The sequence below is a fragment of the Orycteropus afer genome, unplaced genomic scaffold (assembly GCF_000298275.1).
Source record: "Orycteropus afer afer isolate SDZICR_OR568_19922 unplaced genomic scaffold, OryAfe1.0 scaffold00113, whole genome shotgun sequence".
NCBI lineage: Eukaryota > Metazoa > Chordata > Mammalia > Tubulidentata > Orycteropodidae > Orycteropus > Orycteropus afer.
In genome coordinates this window covers 3,202,140-3,220,735 of record NW_006921700.1, presented here as the reverse complement: position 1 = coordinate 3,220,735, position 18,596 = coordinate 3,202,140, and the positions used below count along the sequence as shown (strand labels likewise).

Genomic DNA, 18,596 nt, shown 5'->3' with positions numbered 1-18,596 from the left:
AAAAAAAAAAAAGAATCTATACATAGACCAAGACACTGTTGCTCGAACAGAGAAAGGGGATAACACACGGTTTAAAATCAGGAAGGGAGTGTGTAAGGGTTATATCCTTTCACCATACTTATTCAATCTGTGTGATGAACAAATAATCTGAGAAGCTGGACTATATGAAGAAGAATGTGGCATCAGGATTGGAGGAAGACTCTTTAACAACCTGCAATACGCAAACAGCACAACTTTTCTTGCTGAAAGTGAAAATGATTTGAAGCACTTACTGATGAAGACTGAAGACTACAGTCTGCAGTATGAATTACATCTCAACATAAACAAAACGAAAATCCTCACAACTGGACCAATAAGCAGCATCACAATAAATGAAGATTGAAGTTATTACTTGGTTCCACAATCAACACCAATGGGAAGCAGCAGTCAAGACATCAGATGACATATTGTACAGGGCAAATCTGCTGCACAAGACTTCTGTCAAGTGCTGAAGAGCAAAGATGTCCCTTAGAAGACTAAGGTATGGCTCACCCAAGCCATGGTATTTTCAATCACCTCATATGCATGTGAGAGCTGGACAATGAACAAGAAGACCGAAGAAGAGTTGATGCTTTTGAGTTGTGGTGTTGACGAAGAATACCGAAAGCATCATTTGTTGTTGTTGTTGTTGTTATTTGCCATCGAGTCAGCCCTGACTCATAGCGACCCCTCCTCGGGTTTCTGAGGCAGTATCACTACGGAAGTAGGAATGCCCAACCTCCCAAAAGAACAAACAAATCTGTCCTGGAAGAAGTACAGTCAGAATGATCCCTGGAAGCAAAATGGCCAGACTTCGTCTTACTTACTTTGGTCATGTTGTCAGAAGGGACCAGTACCTGAAGGATATCACGCTTGGTAAAGTCAGCAAAAAAGGGGAAAGCCCTCAATGAGATGGACTGATACAGTGGCTGCAATGATGGGCTCAGGTATAGCAAGGACTGTGAGGCTGGCACAGGACTGAGCAGTGTTTCACTCTGTTGTACACAGGGTTGCTATGAGTCAGAGCCAACTTGACCTAACAACAACTAAACCCACTGCCATCGAGTCAATTTCAACTCATAGCAACCCTACAGGACAGAGTTGAACTGCCCCGCATAGCATTTCCAAGGCTGGCAAGGCTGTAATCTTTACGGAGGAAGCTCTGGTGTAGTGCCTAAGGCATTTAACTGCTAACCAGAAGGCTGGCAGTTCAAAACCCACCAGCCACTCCTCAGAAGGAAGATTGGTCAATCTACTTCTGTAGAGATATCACCTTGGAAACCCAAGGAGGGGGCGGTATGAGTTGGAAACGACTCGATGACAATGAGTCTGGCTTTATGAATCTTTAAGGAAGAAGACTGTCATATCTTTCTCCTCCAAAATAGCTGGCAAGTTCAAAGGACCAGCCTTTTAGGTAACAGCCAAGTGCTTAACCATTGTGCCACGAGGGCTCCTTTAAGCTTCTCAGGCCTAGTTTTTTCTCTGAATGCTAAGAGATGGAAGATCAGCATTTGGTCTTGAAAACGACAGGCTCTTCTAACCACTGGCAAAATCATCTCAACAATATAAGGAGAAAATGGTAACCTTTTAATAAAATAAGACATACTTCAGCATCATAGAACCACCCTTCAAAGTGTTATTTATGATCAAGTAATTCCAAAGACACCCAGACTCACAAACTGTTGTTATAGTCTATGAAAGTAATTTCTAACATTTATAAAATCTGTAATTCCAACTGGTTGTATTCCTTAATAACATGTTTCCCTAGTAATGATATTTAAATTGACATCTCTGTTTTTCTGAAAGAATACATTTTTGAGTTTTAACTTTATTTTACTTCCTTCTTATTCCTCATGAATAGAAATAAAAAATAAAAGCCTTCATCCCACTGGCTTTCGAATTAAAAAAAAAAACAACTTTTTTTTTTCTCTGATTGTCTACCTCATCTAGATTAACACAGGGGAAGAAAGAGTGACAGTGTTGAGTCATTTTAAAAATAAGCATTATGGGAAGAAAATGAAATTTTCAAAATTGTATCTTCACCTATATTATTTACATACTTTATCCTTATATGTTCCACATGCTATACACAGATCATCTTGAAAGGCAATACTTACTATAACTGCCCGGAGATTTTTCTTCGTAAGTAAAATGAAGCTGCAATTCCTCCTCAGACATCTCACAGATGAACACTTTCAGCAAACAGCAAATGATAAACAAAGCATTGTGTGTCTGCCAAATGAAGATGTGGCTAGTAAGGAAAGACCAAAATCACACAAGAATCAAAGTTTAATCATGAGTCTGGTCAGTTTATTTCTAGCACATGATTTCTACATGATCCACCAACCACTTTGTCCATCCTGCTTGTAGTATTAGAACTATACCCTTATCTTTCGATAACAATTCTCGATATGTTACACTGGATCACTGATAACTATGACATTTTACCTCATATCTCACTCTGTGTATCTGGCATAGTAAGTGAATGTAATAAAAACCTTCAGTGATGTCTGTGAGCATGACTGCTCTTTGTTCCTGACTTATAGTCGCCCACATACGGGCAATGCAAAGAATCCGTAAAAAAAAAAAAAAAAAAAAAAAACTTAAAAATTATGGCACCATAAAAAAAACATACACAAATACGTAACCAAAATTTAAATGGGGATCAGCAGCACCACAGTACAGTACTTACTATTTGTATTAATGACCATGAACTGACAAGAAAAACTTTAAGTGGATTCAATATAATTTGTTTAGAAGTAGAGCAATGAACATTTAAAAGACTAACATTCATCTGAAAGATGCTTGAGTGCATAAAAGATTAACCTCCCACTGAACGTAATATGAAAAAAAGCAGCAGATATGGAATGAAACAATACTCAAACTAAGTCATTATTTAAACTAGATATGACTAGCCTTAATGGAAAAATCACCCCTTTTTGTATTAACTGAATCACTATTGATCTTCTTAATGAATATATTTCTGAAGACTATCAAAAATGCTGAAATCAACTGATTCCAGAATTGATAATCCTACCCCCAATGACTTGCTCACAAACTAAAACTTCTTTCTTTCACCTCTTTCCTTTAACAATGGAAATAATTCCTTAACAGGAGTTTCCAAATGAACTGTGGTGGTTAAGTTCGTGTGTCAACTCAGCTAGGCCTGGATGAGTGGCTGGGCAGCTGGATGTAGTATTCCCCATGATGAGACTGGTACTCAACTCCATGGTGGAATCTACTGTGAGCAGCTGAGTAGCTGCCTTTGGGTATGTGGTCTGCTTCCTGTATATAAGGAGAAGCTTTGAGAATGGTCTCTAGCCTATGGCACGCTTGGACCCTGCATGCAGCCATGTCACTGCTCAGCAGCCTGCCATGCTCTACCTATCCTGGGACTTTCAATGGACTTGAATCAATGGCCTGCCATGTGGTTTGGTAACATCAGGACTGTGTCATTTTGCTTATCAACCTTGGGCTTATTAGCCCCAGCGGCCAGTAGCTGCCTGAGTGAAGAAATGCCTCTAGCTTCAGTGGGCCGGGAGCAAGAGGCAGAGCTAAAGTCCAAAAGGTTGAGGGGCTTTCAGCCAACCCCTAGAGCCTGGCACTTTGAACTCGGACTTCTGGCCTCCCGAACCATAAGAGAATAAACTCCTGTTTGTTCAAGCATCCCATTTGTGGTTTATATTCTTGTCAAAGTGGCGCTACATAACCAGAACAAGGCCATTAGTCTATTTCTATCAATAAATACAATAATATTCATGTTGTTAAATATAAAGAGAACAAGCTTTCATTAGCTGGCTTACTTCTGACATTCTGCTGAAAGTTTTAGTTCTTTGGTTCTAGAAAGGAAGACCTTAATCAGTGCAGCAAGGTTTCCAGTTCGAGGATTGTTTTCAACTGCAAGAGAAGAAAAGGTTTCAGAAAGTAAAAGTTGAGAACTGAAACAGACATGAACATATTGTAACATTTATCCAAATGCCTATTTCAAGTTGCTCACTGACCAAGCTCATTGTCAATTTCACATCTAATAAAAGGAATCAAGCAAGGAGAGAAACTGCTGCTGATCTTAATTCTGAACAAAAAATGATTCATTCATAACATGATGAAGCAGGAGAAAGCAGTCCTCATCTTAGAATCTAAAGGTTTAAAGACATGATAGTTACATACACATACCTTTCTCTGTAGAAAAGCAGACTTAAAAAAAAATTCAAAAATGATCATCTATATATAAGAGAGAGAATAGAATAGACTGTGAAACCAGTATATAGAATAAACTATAAAAGTAAAATTCTGCTAAAAAAAATCACAAAGAAAAAAATGATTATGAAAAATAAAAAAGAAAAAAAAGCAATGTGATTAGAGGGGAGTGATTTGATTTGAAAATTTTTAAAATATATATATACACAAATTTTAAAATGTTTAGAAGATGGCAAAAGACAGGTACATGAGCTGAAACATTTACATTTGGTAGATACACTCCTTGGAGAGATCAACATGGGAGAATAGAAGGGCTGTGTATGCAGTGGGAGACAGCTCAGGGGGCAGGAGTGCATGGGAAGGAAGGACACAGGGAAGAGGTAACTATGGGGAGGAAGTGGGAGGAGAGCTGTTGCACTGTGGGAAACTGCATGTGGAAAATATCATGACACAAAATGTATGTGAGCTGCTGCACAGAAGGTAAATTTGCTTAGTAAACTTGCACCCAAATCACAATAAAAATTAAAAAAAAAAAGTTTAGAAGACGGGCAACTCGGCAAAACCAGCCTACAGAACTGAAAAAATAATGTATCGGGAATCAGATCTGGTTTCTATTCAGGCATTTACTGAACCTCAGACAAATCACTTTACTTCTCCAACCTCATCTGTAAAAGAAATAGCAGCTAACATATACTGAACAATATATACTTTCTATGCAGTCTCTCATTTAACCATATGTGATAAGCACCCATATTCTTCATTTTAGACATCCTCACCTGCAGCTTGTCATTTGCTTAAGGCACATCGTATCTACTGACTCAAACCCTTCGCTATAAACTGCTCTGCTATACCAACCCCTTTAAATCAAGGCATTAGAGTCAATGAAAGTAGTTCTATCAGGCTGCACAGCAAGTCACAGAATCACACACCTTAAGATTTCACCAGAAGGCAGAGACCACATCATCAGAATCTTCTTTTTTATTGATGAAGGAAAAGAGAACCTCAGAGGTTAAGTGTCAGGCCCAAAGTCAACAACACATTACCGACAAGTCCCTGGCATTTTTGCTTTACCGACGGTTTTCAAATGTGAGATCCAAGAGTTTGGGATATTTGTTTTTCTTTTGATGCATATTTTGAAAACCAGAAATGCAAACACTCAATGCATCTAGGCTGCCATGAGCCATTTATTTTTGTGCTGATATTTTGTGCTAATTATGCTTTGTCATCCCCATGCATACGTTTGAACTGACTGAAAATGTGTCAAAGATTTAGAAGGAAATAGTTATTCAGCATTGACTTTTTAAATCCAGATCTGCACATCCATTCTTAAAAAACTGTACATGGGAATAAGTACACCATTACAGCATACTTGCATTGTGCTTAATAACTATCAATTCCAGTTTATGTGCTGAGCATGCGTTCTTATCACAGCTTGAGTGTCAAGACAAGTAACCGTGTAAGTTCTCCCTTGTGTAGCAAAACACTCTTCAAAGTGTGGTTCATGGACTAGCAGCAACAGCATTGTCTGGAAGCTTGCTGGAGTGCACAATACCAGGCCCACCTCACACCTACTGAAGTTGACAGCACTTCCCCCTACAGTGAACGTGTATTTAAATCACAAGGTATTATTAAAACACAAATTATGATTCTTCCATATGAAATCTGACCTGCAATTCTGCATTACTGATAATCTCCCAGGTGATGCCAACTACTGCTGGTTGGAGAAGCTCACTGCGAGTAATAAGGTGCAGCATTTACTATACACTGGGGGAGTTTTGTCCGAGTTTCATAATGAAGAATCGAATGTACACAACTACATAATCAAAATAGACTAGTGCTGGAATAACAACAGATACACAATCTAATGGAACAGAACTGAAAATCCAAAAATAAGCCCACACATCAATGGTCAACTGATTTTTGACATGGGGTGCTAAGTCCATTTGATGAGGAAAGAAGAGTCTCTTCAACAGATGGTGCTGGGAAAACTGAATTTCCACATGCAGAAAGAGGAAACAGGATCCTTGCCTCAGACCAGACACCAAAACAAAATCCAAAATGAATTAAAGACCTAAATGTGCAAACCAACACCATAACTTCTTAGAAGAACAAGCAGGTGTAACACTGTCAGGCCTAGCTTTAAATAGTGGATTATCTAACATAATAACAAAAGCACAAAGAGCAAAAGACAAAATAAATAAACAGGACATCCTAAACACTAAAAATCTTTTTTATCAAGACTTTACCAAAAAAGGGAAAAGATAAGCTACTAACTAGGAGAGTATCTTCAAAAACCTATATCCAACAAGAATCTAATAACCAAAATATATATAAAACTTCAACGACCTAACAACAAAAAGACAAATAACCCAATCATAAAATGGGTAAAAGGAATGAAATAGATAGGGCATTCCAAAGACCACCAAAAAAATGAAAAGATGTTCAACATCATTAGCCATCAAAAAGATGCAAATTAAAACCATAATATAAGATAACCATTTCACTTCCACTACAATGGCTTAGATATTTAAAAAAAAAAAAAAAAAAAGCTAGCAAAGACATAGGGAAATTGGAACCCTTGCCCACTGCTGGGGGGAAAACAAAATGGTATAGTTGCTGTAGCTCCTCAAAAACTAAAAACAGAACTACCACACGACCTAGCAATTCCACTCCTAGCTATATACCCAAAAGACTTGAAAGCAGAGACTCAAAATGGAACCTGTACATCAGTGTTCACAGCAGTACTATTCATAATAGCCAAAGTTGGAAATAACTTAAATGCTCATCAACAGATGAAGGGATAAACAAAATGTAGTACATACATACAATGTCATATTACTCAGCACAGTTTGAGAAAGGAAGTCTTGATACATGCTGCAGTATGGGATGCAGCCTGAAGACATTATGCTGAGTGAAACAAGCCAATCACAAAAGGACAAATATTCTATGACCTCCCCTATATAAAAAGACAAGAAGAGTAAATGTATAGAGCACGAAGTTTTTAGTGGTCACAAGGGGTAGGACAGAAAGGGAAAAGGGGGTGTAACGGTGATGGAAAAAAATCCCATTGATTAAGGGTAAGATTGCACAGTCGATTACTGTAATTGTTGCAACTAATAACTGCACTTATTGATTAGTGTATAAGTTGCATACCTGTAAAAAGTTGAATTGGCAAAATATGTATGACAGATATATTTACAACAATGACAAAATAAATGTAGCTGCTGAAGCTGCTTAAGTACAACCAAACACCTCATGGAATTTGATTCCTTGGTTTGAAGGTTTAGGATCATGGTTTCATGAGAAATCCCAATTAATTGGCCTAAAAACATGTTTAGTGCTTCTGTTCTACCTCTTCTTAGTTCACTGTATACTGCCTGAGGTCCTAAAGGCTTGCAAGCTGCCATCCAAGGCACAATAATTAGTTCCTATTCACCTGCAGCAACAGAGGAAAAAAGAACATCAGGAACAGGAAGAGGATGTGCAATATGTGGTTAAATGCCTCCATGAGACCAGAAGAAATGCATGGTGCCCAGCTACCGTTAATGAGTATTCTGGCAAAGATTCCATAGAAGAATCCTGATCAAAAGTGGAAAAATGCAGAACAGAATTTCAAATTCTTATGGAACCCAGACTTTCTGGAGCCATGGAGGCTAGAGGAACCCCCTAAAACAATTACCCTGAGATAATCTTTAAACCTTAAACCAAAATAAACCCAAGCAGTAGTTTAGCTTACCTACTGAAAAGAGTTTACCTTGAGCATTATTCTCTTTTAAGATCTAACTTTATGGGATCAAATTGACCACAGCAACTGCAAAGACCAGACAGAAACTTTAATGGGCACTGAGTTTATGTTAATGAAGGAGGAACATCTCAGAAAAGGAGGATGAGAATAGTTGCACAACTCAAAGAATGTATCAATGTCACTAATCTGCACATGTAGAGAGTGCTGAATTGGTGTATGTTTTGTATGTGTCTGTTCTCAACAACAAAATACATAAAATTGAGAAAAAAAGCTACGTGATCAGATAGTAGATAATGTTAAGAGTTTCACTAAATGTCCTACTGTTTTTAAGTTTCAAGCTTAGATGGATGAAAGATTTCAGGATAAACTTTTTAAAAAATTAGTATTTCCAAGTACTTTTCTCTATGAATAAATATTATCTAGCTATTGTAAATCAAACAAAATACTGAGACAATTGAGGGCTAGAGCTGATATTACTACAACAGTCATTCAGAATCCCAAAATTTCATAGCCTTGTGTTCATTCAATAGCCCCTTTATTATTGAATGACATTAAATTTATATTTAGCTATTAAAAATAAAAAAAAAACAAAAACGTGTTATTGGAAAGAGCAAACAAACTACTAGCTTAATGTAATTAATGTTGAGATACCCAGATATACACAGCACCGTTTCAGGGACAAAAGAGATAAACACCTGTACACAAAACTCTCTGCCTCATGGAGCCTACCTTCTAAGAGTGCTAATATTTTCCATAGTAACCTTTTGTACATAATGCAGATCAGACCTAAAACTAGTAAAATCAAATATAGTCAATGCTCTTTAAACAATAATACCCAATGGCAAACACAAGATTCCAAAACCACTCCATGGTAAGAACAATGAATTTAAGAAAATCATAGTTAATTGGTAAAAATCAAACGCTAACCTAAAGGTTAAACGACCTGTGGTAGTTATGTTTGTGTGTCATCTTGGCTGGGCCTGATTGAGTGGCTGGGCTGCTGGTGGTAGTTATTTCCCATGATGAGACTGGCAATCAACTCCATGGCGGGATCTACCACAAGCAGCTGAGTAGCTGCCTTTGGGATGTGGTTTGCTTCCTGTATATAAGGAGAAGCCTTGGGAATGGTCTCTAGCCTATGGCACAGCTTGGATCCTGCATGTAGCCATGTCGTTGCTCAGCAGCCTTCTATGCTTTGCCCGACCTTGGGACTTACAGTGGACTTAAGTTAATGGTCTGCCATGTGGATTGGTAATATCGGGACTGTGTGCCTTTTTACTTGCCAACTCTGAGGCTTCTCAGCCTCAGCAGCCAGCAGCTGTCTGAGTGAAGAAACGCCTCTAGCTCTAGTGGTCTGGGAGCAGGAGGCAGAGCTGGACCCCAGGGTTGAGGGGCTTTCACCCAGCCCCTAGAGGCTGGCACTTTGAACTTGGACTTAAAGCCTCCAAATTGTAAGAATAAACTCCTGTTTGTTAAGGCCAATGCATATGTGGTATGTTTCTTGTCAGAGTGGCACTAGGTAACCAGAATACAACCTTTAGAAACCAGAGTAGGAACAGGGTACATCAGACAGGAAGGCAAAAAAGCATAATGGGACTAGACCATAGAATCTGACTAGTCTCCAATCCCAGTTCCATTACTGACTAGCTGTGTTAAATTTGGTAACTTGTCTATTTGCAGACTCATTAATTCATTAATTCAATTAACACTATACTATCAAAAGATATAACAAAAACTTTGAAGTAAATGTGCTTCACACGTGCCTTTTCCCCCTTACCTAAAGACTTGCAGACTGAAAGAGTAGTCTCTTCCAAAAGCTTCAACTCCGTACTGGAGAGAAAAAAGAAAAAGGGTGATTAATCACTACAACACTAAATATGTATACATGAACCAATTCAAGGAATATATAAAATACAAAAGAGATACAATTTGGAAGAAAAATGTTATACAGTAGTGAAAACTAAGATCAACAAAAAAAGTTACACTTCAATTAATAATATAATTAGAAAATATACTATACTTTCCAATACATGATTCTTAAGTGTTCAGGATGCCTGCCCTGGCCTTCAAGCATTGGAGTTAGGGGAAAAAGGGGTAGAGGAAGAGGGGGCAAAAGAGTGGGGAGACTTAGAAAAATTTAAGAAAGGCAATTCACAGTGCAGAGCTCAAGGCAAGGGCCACAACTGTCCAGTTCTAAGACAATACTGATAATGGTATTTTAGTTACTTAGAAAAATTTCCTTTATTTCAAGAAATATGAAGTGTCATGATGTCTGCAACACTTCAAATAGTTCAAAAAAAGAAGCAAAAGACAAGAGAGACAATGCATATATAGAAGATTCAATGACATACAGACAGAAACAGAGCCAGAGATAGACAGACAAACACAGATGCAGAGAGAGTAGGCAGACAGACAGACAAAGACAAGTAAATGACAGAGGCAGGAGATAGAAGGGAGAAAGAAAGAAAAGCATAAATATCACATAAAGTTGACAGCTTGTAAATCTAAATAGTAAGCACGCAAGTGTTCATTCCATCACTCTTAATATTTCTGTAAATTTAAAATTTTTCAAAGTAAAATGCTGGGGAAAACACACACAAATGAAGAGACAGAGAGAGAGGAACAGAGAGGAAACTGAAATACATAGCAAAAGTGTATTAAGCAGAGAAGGGCATAAATAGAATTGAAAGAATTTGTGAAGGTCCAGGTTTATGTTGTTATGTGCCATCGAGTCGGACTCGACTCATAGCCCCCCACCCCTCCTTGGGTTTCAGAGGTGGTATCACTACCGAAGTAGATTGCCCAACCTTCCTTCTGAGGAGTGGCTGGTGGGTTTGAACCACAGCCCTCTGGTTAGCAGTCAAATGCCTTAGGCACTATGCTACAAGAGCTCCAGGTTTATATCAAACTTTAATTCAAGGATGCATGCTCTAAAGCTAACCATTAAAACAGTAAAAGGAACATATAATTACCTAGCATGCAAAAGGGCAAAAGTAGAGTAACAAAATATATTTAATCAATCTAAAAGAAAATTCAAAAAAAAAAAAAAGAATTTAAAATGAGATAGAGAACAAAAGGTAAGATGACAGAGTTAAACAAAAACATATTTAAGTATATATAATTAAGACCATGATTGTCAGTCAGGATTTTTAAAATAAAAATAATAAAATCTGTGCTGCTTACAAGAGATACATTCTAAAGTTAAGAGTTCAGGAAGATTGATTGTTCCCCAAATGAACAAATAAGTTAAATGCCATTCCTATCAAAATCACAGCAAGATTTTTCATAGCTGTAGAGAACCTTATTATAAAATTTTATATGGAAAGGCAAAGGAACTAGAATAACTAAAAGAATTTTGAAAAGCAAGAAAAAAGTGGAAGGAAACATTCTACCTGACTTCAAGACTGCCGAGTTACAGCAATCAAGACAGAATGCTGAGGGTGGCAGCTATGCCACTGGAACCACATGCCAGCAAGGTCACACATGGTGGACAGGGTTCAGCAGTTTCCAGACTAATACAAACCTACTGCCACTGAATCGATAGCAACATCTATTGGGTTTCCAAGGCTCTAAATGTTTACAGAAGTACATTGCCTCATCTTCCTCCCACAGAGCAGCTGGTAGGTTTGAACCTCCAATCTTCTGGTTAGCAGCCAAATGCTTTACCCACTAAGCCACCAGACACTAAGACTGGAAGAAAGGCCTGGTGATTTATCCAGAAATTAGCCTATGAAAACCCTATATATGACAATAGAATACTGTCTGATATACAGTGCTGAAAGATGAGCCCACCAGGTTGGAAGGCACTTAAACATACCAACAATCATGGCAATGGCACAGACCGTGCCACATTTAGTTCTATTATACATAATGCCACCATGAGTCAGAGTTGACTCCATGGCAACTGAAAACAACAACAAGTGATTCTATGTTTAACTACTTACAGAACTAGGGTTTCTTTTCTAAGGTGATGAAAATGTTCTAAATTTGACTGTGATGATGGTTGCACACATCTGTGAACATAGTAAAACTCACCGAATTGTACACTTTAAACGGTTGAATCATATGGTAACTGCACTATATTGCAATAAAATTGTTTTTATAATGGAAAAAAAAAGGGCAGAGCGCTACCTGTTACATGGGATCAAACTGACAACAGCCACTTGAGAGACTACATAGGAACCTTAGGGGGCAATGAATTTATGTTAATGGTGAGGAACAACTCAGAAAAGGACAATGACAATGGTTGTACAAGTCAAAGAACATAATCAATGTACGTGGAGAAACGAATTGGTGTATGTTTTACTGTGTATAGTCTCAACAACAAAATAGTATTAAAAAAAAAAAAGCAGTGCTGTTGGTAGAGTGACAGAATAGAACACCCACTGTTATGAGGATAGATACACACCAGTATAGTGCACTGATACTGGACAACACTGCAAAAGCAATTTAGTGGAGGAAAGACAGTCTTTTCGACAATGGTGCTGGAGAGATTGGACACAGACAGGCAAGAAACCTAAACGTGATGCCATATATAAAATTAAGTTAAAACTTCACCCGAACTACAATTAAAAAAAAAAAAAAAAAAACTTAAAATGAATCAGATTTAAATGTGAAAATATAAAACTTTTAGAAGAGAATAGAGGGAGAGAGCTTTGGGACCTTAGCCAGGTGAAGAGTTCTGAGGCATGACACAAAGGCACATGCAGTGAATTGCTTGATGTGGCCCTTCTAGCCATTGTCCTCCATTCTGTGATGTTTTGTAAATCCCATTCATTATCCATGCCTATTTGGGGTGATGTGGTAGTTAAGGCCAGGTATCAACTTGGCTGGGCAGCTTGTTGTTGTTGTTATGTGCCATCGAGTCAAACCCGACTCATAGCGACCCTTCCATGGGTTTCCGAGGCAGTATCACTATGGAAGTAGGATTGCCCAACCTTCCTTCCGAGGAGTGGCTGGTGGGTTTGAACCGCCAGCCGTCTGGTTAGCAGGCAAGTGTCTTAGCCACTATGCTACCAGAGAGTCATTCCCTATAATGACTGGCAATGGACTCTGTGATGGGATTTAGTAATTCTGTTGGGGCAACACAGGTGGAATGTATCTTGAGTCCTGCCTTGCTGGAGGGTATAATTCAAATCACCACCCTTAGCTTCCCTGAGGGTATACCTACAAATCTCCTGGGAAGATTCGCTCTCCTCTTGCTCCGGCTTTGTGTCTTGGATCATCCTCACCTCACCCCTGGATTTGGGACAGCAGCCGTCATATGATCTGCTGATCGAGGTTCATCAAACCTCGAGAGTTGGGAGGATCCGCCAGACCTACTCACGGACCCGGGACTCGCCAGCCTGCCAGCCTCCACCACTACTACGTGAGACGAACCCTTGGGTGTCTGTGAGTTCTGTGAGGCGTTACAACGAAATCCAGAACGCTGAGACTGGGGAAATTACTGGGAGGAGGAGTTAATGTCTGAAATGATGGAGTGGCATGGTAGTTTGGACATTTGGGACATCTTTAACCTCCGCCTCACGGGGACCAGGCTCATGCTGATCTTTCTAAGAGAAATTGTTCAAGCAGCATAGTACATCAAAGAAAACAAAACTGATGATAAAATAATTGATATGCCTTTGATATACTGTTTTGAGACACGTACTTACATGAAAGAGAAGCATTATTAACTTTAGAACATGGAAGAAGGGAAAGAAATAGATTGGCAAGGGATGTGTCATGTTATTATATTATTTCTTTAAAAGCTTATTTCTCTAATAAATAAAAATCTGAAGCAAATAAAATGTTAAAATATGTTCAATCCTGGGGGTGAGCATATGAGAATTACATGATCTACAATTTCTAATCTTGCAATTATTTCATAAAAATAAATTTAACAAAAAAACGAAGCAGGCACAATTCTGTTTTATAGAGAATGAGTATCTACAAAAGAGTGCTAGTATCCAGATGAGAGCACCAAGAACAGACAAGATAAAAGCAGCATCCACCCAGAATAAAGTTTGTTGTTGTTTTTTTTAAAACACCCCTCCTGGCACCCCTGCTACCAGGACTACTTTATTTAAAATAGTCTCAAAAGTAAGCCTGCATCTATTAAGTAACCTTCTCTTATAAAACTGTGCTGATCTACAGCTTTGGAAACCCTAAGGGCGCAACTACTGGTCTCTCCCTATCTGTAGCAAAGAAGAGTGAAGAAAATCAAAGATACATGGAAACAATTAGTCCAAAGGACGGGTGGACCATGCAAACCTCAGCCTGTACAATCGTGACAACAGAGGAACTAGATGGTGCCCAGCTACCATAAAAACTGCTCTGAAAGTGGTCATGTTAGAAGGTCCTGAATAGAATGGAAGTAAAACGTGGAACAAAACTCGAAATCATAAAAAAGAACAGGTTTACTGGTTGGATGGAAACTGGTGGATGCCGAGAGCATGGCCCTTGGTCACCCTTCAGAGCTGGAACTGAACTCACTCCCACAGCTGAATTTTTAGTCAAAGTGAGCAATAACTCTAGGAAGGGAGACATTTCTTGGAACATTTGAAATCATAAGGGCAGCATTTGCCCAAGGACAAAGTTTGGATGGCAGGAAGGGTTAGGAGAAGAAGAGGAATGGAAAAGAGAAACACAGGAAGGAAGTAGAAGGAGTGATGTTACACTGAAGGGGATTGCAAGCAATGATATGAAACAAAACATGTGCAAATTGTTGAATGGAAAACTGATTTGCTCTGTACACGTTTACCCAAATTACAACAAAAAGTTTAAAAAAGAAAAAAAGAAACTCTGGGACGGTTCTACTCTGTCCTGTAGGGTCATTATGGCAGCAGGTTAGCCACAGGTAGTTGTTACTGATCACTTGAGATGTGCCTAATCCAAACTCAGATGTGCTAGATAAAAAAAAATACACTGCAGATTTCAAAAGATTTAGCATGAAAAAAAAGAACAGAAAATGCCTCACTATCAGTTATACTGATGAAATAGTATTTGGAATATACTGGTTTAAAAAAAAATATACTATTAAAATTAGCTTTATCTGTTTGTTCTTACTTTTTAATGTGACTACTATTGTTGTTGTTGTTGTCGAGTCTACTCAGAGCGACCCCTCCTTAGGTTTCCGAGGCAGTATCACACTACGGAAGTAGATTGCCCAACCTTCCTTCCGAGGAGTGGCTGGAGGAGTGGCTGGTGGGTTTGCATCGCCAGCCTTCTGGTTAGCAGTCAACTGCCTGAGGCACTACGCTACCAGAGCTCCTTAATGTAACTACTAGAAAGCTAAATTACATCTGTGGCTTACACTGTATTTCTATTTGACAGGGAACCTGTCTCACAGTAACTGAAGACAGTATCACATATAAAAATTATCATCTAAGATGCAGCTAATGGTCTCCTATTGTCGGAAGCAAAGAAGAGTGCAAAAAAAACAAGGGCATCTGGAAGCAATCAGCCCTAGGACATGATGGCCCTTGAGACCAAAAGAAGTAGATGGTGCCCGGCTACCAATGCCAACCACTCAGGAAAAGATCAAATCTGGAGATCCCGGATGGAGTAGGAGGAATAATGTGGAACAAAATAAAAAAACTCAATGATGACCAGAATTACTGGTCAGATGGAGTCTGGTGAGACCCCCAATACTATGGCCCTGGGATATATTCTGGGCCTGGAATAAAAACTCACTCCCAGAGGCTAGCTCTCAGCCCAACAGTTAACAAGATGTACATGCAGACCACTCAACTCAGGGTGACGCACCCACATACTCTATGGAAATGCATCTCTTGGAGCAATCTACCATGGGGCACCAGAGGGGCAACATTCACATGGAAGAAATGCAGGACACACAGGAGTACATAACTATAAGGGGTACGGGGGGAGGGGAGTGTTACTGGGCAGGGAGGCAAGGAGACTGGGTTAGGGTTGGGGATGGTAAACGGGGAGTGAAACTAAATGTACAGGAAATGTTGAATGTAAAACAAACTGTGTTCTGTAAACTTGCACCTAAAGCACACACACACACACACACACACAAAATCTGAGGTAATCATCTTTAAAGAGAAGCACACTTTGGGAGACAGAAAAATAAAAATTTAAAAAAAAAAAAAGAATTATCAGAAACATACACAAACACATTAAGACCCACTAACTCTCAAATCTCAAATTCTATTCATATTCCAAAAGATAAACACATTCTTTTCAAAGTTAAATCTTTGTTTTATTTAAGTCAGAATTTTTTTAGCAAAAATAACCTAAAAATGAGTGCCTACAGCCTTTATCACTATTACGTTGGGTATCTTCAAGGCATCTGCCCATCTCACAATTCTGCCTGCCGTCCTCCTCACCTCTTTTTTCTATCTTCCCACCAACGACTCACAGGTACATGAAGGTAGTCAGGTCTGCTCAGCAAATTCCTGGACATGGAAAAGCATCTACCTTAAGCCAAGACAGAGTCTTGAGAAATTGAGAATAGAGTAGGAAAGTAGGCTTTGTATGGTTAGAACTTGGCTGCAAAGCTGAGGGGTATGGGAAGCCATTCTCTAGCCACTGAGAAGCAGAAAAAGCCAGTTAGTACGAAGGATGAATACAAGAGCCACGCAGAGAGAAGCAGAGATAAACAGGAAAGACTCTCAGGATGCCTGCTGGCCTTCCCAACTCCTGGTACCAGCTCTGCGAGCTGTGTTCCTGATCTCAGAGTCTACAAGACACTCTGTCTCTTTACTACAAATGTCTCACCTCTTTTTGACATAGGCTAAATCAAACTGATTTCTGTTAACAGTCCAAAGATTTCAAATTAATAAATCACTGGTCAGATTCATTAAGGAGCTCTGGTGGTATTGTTGTTGTTGTTATGTGCCGTCGAGTCAGACCCGACTCATAGCAACCCCTCCTTGGCAGTATCACTACGTAAGTAGATTGCCCAACCTTCCTTCCAAGAAGTGGTCTGGTGGTACAGTAGTAAAGATAATCGGCTGCTAACCAGAAGGTCAGCAGTTTGAATCCACCAGCTGCTCTGTGGAAGATGAGGCAGTCTGTTTCTGTAAAGATTTACAGCCTTGGAAACTTAACAGGGGTCACTATGAGTCAGAATCGACTTGATGGCATGGAGTTTGGTTTTTGGTTTGGTCAGATTCAACAGTATACATCATAGTACTAGTAGTTGGCAAGAAGGGACAACTGTGAATTACCCAGTTTATTGGTTACTCAGAAACACACACAAAAAAAAGAGGTATAAAATGGAAAGGACTGTAAAGATCTTTATGAGGTTAACAATTAGACCACAAGCATAAAGTCTGTTTCACTGGTACATCTACTTTCTTCGGTCAATAATCACCTTCTTTTCAATCTGGCTGGAACCAAGAGTTTCCATTACACAGGAAGCTTCCATTATGAAGGAGTTCTGGTGGCGTAGTGCCTAAGGCATTTGACTGCTAACCAGAAGGCTGGTGGTTCAAACACACCAGCCACTCCTTAGAAGGAACATTGGGCAATCTACTGTATCTGTAGTGATAATGCCTCAGAAATCCAAGGACGGATCGCTGTGAGTTAGATCCAACTTGACAGCAGTTGAGTTTGGGTTTTTTTGGTTCCATTATGAAGGATATAATTCGCAAAAGCTTCTGAATTTGTTCATTCAACACACATTCTCTGGGTGCCTAGGACACACTGAATTCAGTGAAAGATGCTGCCTCTGCTTCCAGGCTACATGGAGGAAGGGAAGAGAAGGGGGCCTAGTGGGTACAGAAGAGTTGAACCCAAGGCCTGTGTGTGAGCTCACATGAGGTGCACCCAATCTATCCAGGAAGCAATCAAGGAAGGCACTCTGGAGGAAGCAACTGTTCTTTTGAACCTGAAAGACCCAGGGAAGTCAGGCAGGCAGACAAAATGGAGGGCTTTCCAGGCACTAGAAATGGTGTAGGAAAAGGCACAGTGGTGGCAGGAAGCCAGGAATATCCTGGGAAGTAGAGGGTGATCAACACAGGGAGATGGCAAATGACAAGGCTAGAGAAGTACATCCAGTGGCTGGGAGACGGAGTCCATTTTCTCAACTTATTCCTAAAACAGAAGTACTAGGCGTAACCAAAATAAAAACCTAAACAGGGTCTGATTTGGTTTTGTTACAGTATTAGTCTATCAACAAGAAAGGATTAATTTCAAAAGGCATTAGAGGAGTTGGTTTGGACATCACTTGCCCCTATAAACCTAAGGCTGGTTAAGACCATCCTCTATCCCTAAAGCACCCAATCATAAAACTGAAGACACCTAATGTCATTTACTTTTCTGTGGCCCCACTACCAGACTCTTCATTCATCACAGTATTCCCAACCTGGTAACAAAGCAGGCATGCACTAAAACTCTATGGAACAAATGAATGCCCTGCTGGGCACTTCAGCACCGTCCTGGGCTTCAGGAAACGCTCCCCACTCTTTAGCCCTTAAGGCATAGTTGGCCCTTGTGGTATAGTAAATTACTTTCTGTGGCTTTTCTACCCATAAGTCTTTGTAAACTCCAAGGTGGAATTTGCTATGAGCAACTGAGGAGCTCCTGATTGCTGAAGGTGTCCACCTATAGTATTTCTGTTGGGAGTGGCACAAAACAATGTTCTGGGAGGTGCCCACTCTCTCTCAGGTGCTTAGAGTTCTGATGC

At 39.4% G+C, this 18,596-nt stretch overlaps 1 protein-coding gene across 1 annotated transcript in view; it reads right to left on the bottom strand.

Annotated features, from left to right (window-relative positions):
- The window catches only part of DYM (dymeclin), a 490,131-nt gene that overhangs the window by 449,902 nt on the left and 21,633 nt on the right, over positions 1 to 18,596 (bottom strand). The window contains exons 2-4 of the mRNA XM_042781387.1: positions 9,738 to 9,790; positions 3,822 to 3,915; positions 2,136 to 2,269 (exon numbers count right to left, since the gene is read on the bottom strand). Of these exons, the coding sequence (XP_042637321.1) occupies positions 2,136 to 2,269; positions 3,822 to 3,915; positions 9,738 to 9,790 (281 nt within the window). The remainder of the gene's footprint in view (positions 1 to 2,135; positions 2,270 to 3,821; positions 3,916 to 9,737; positions 9,791 to 18,596) is intronic.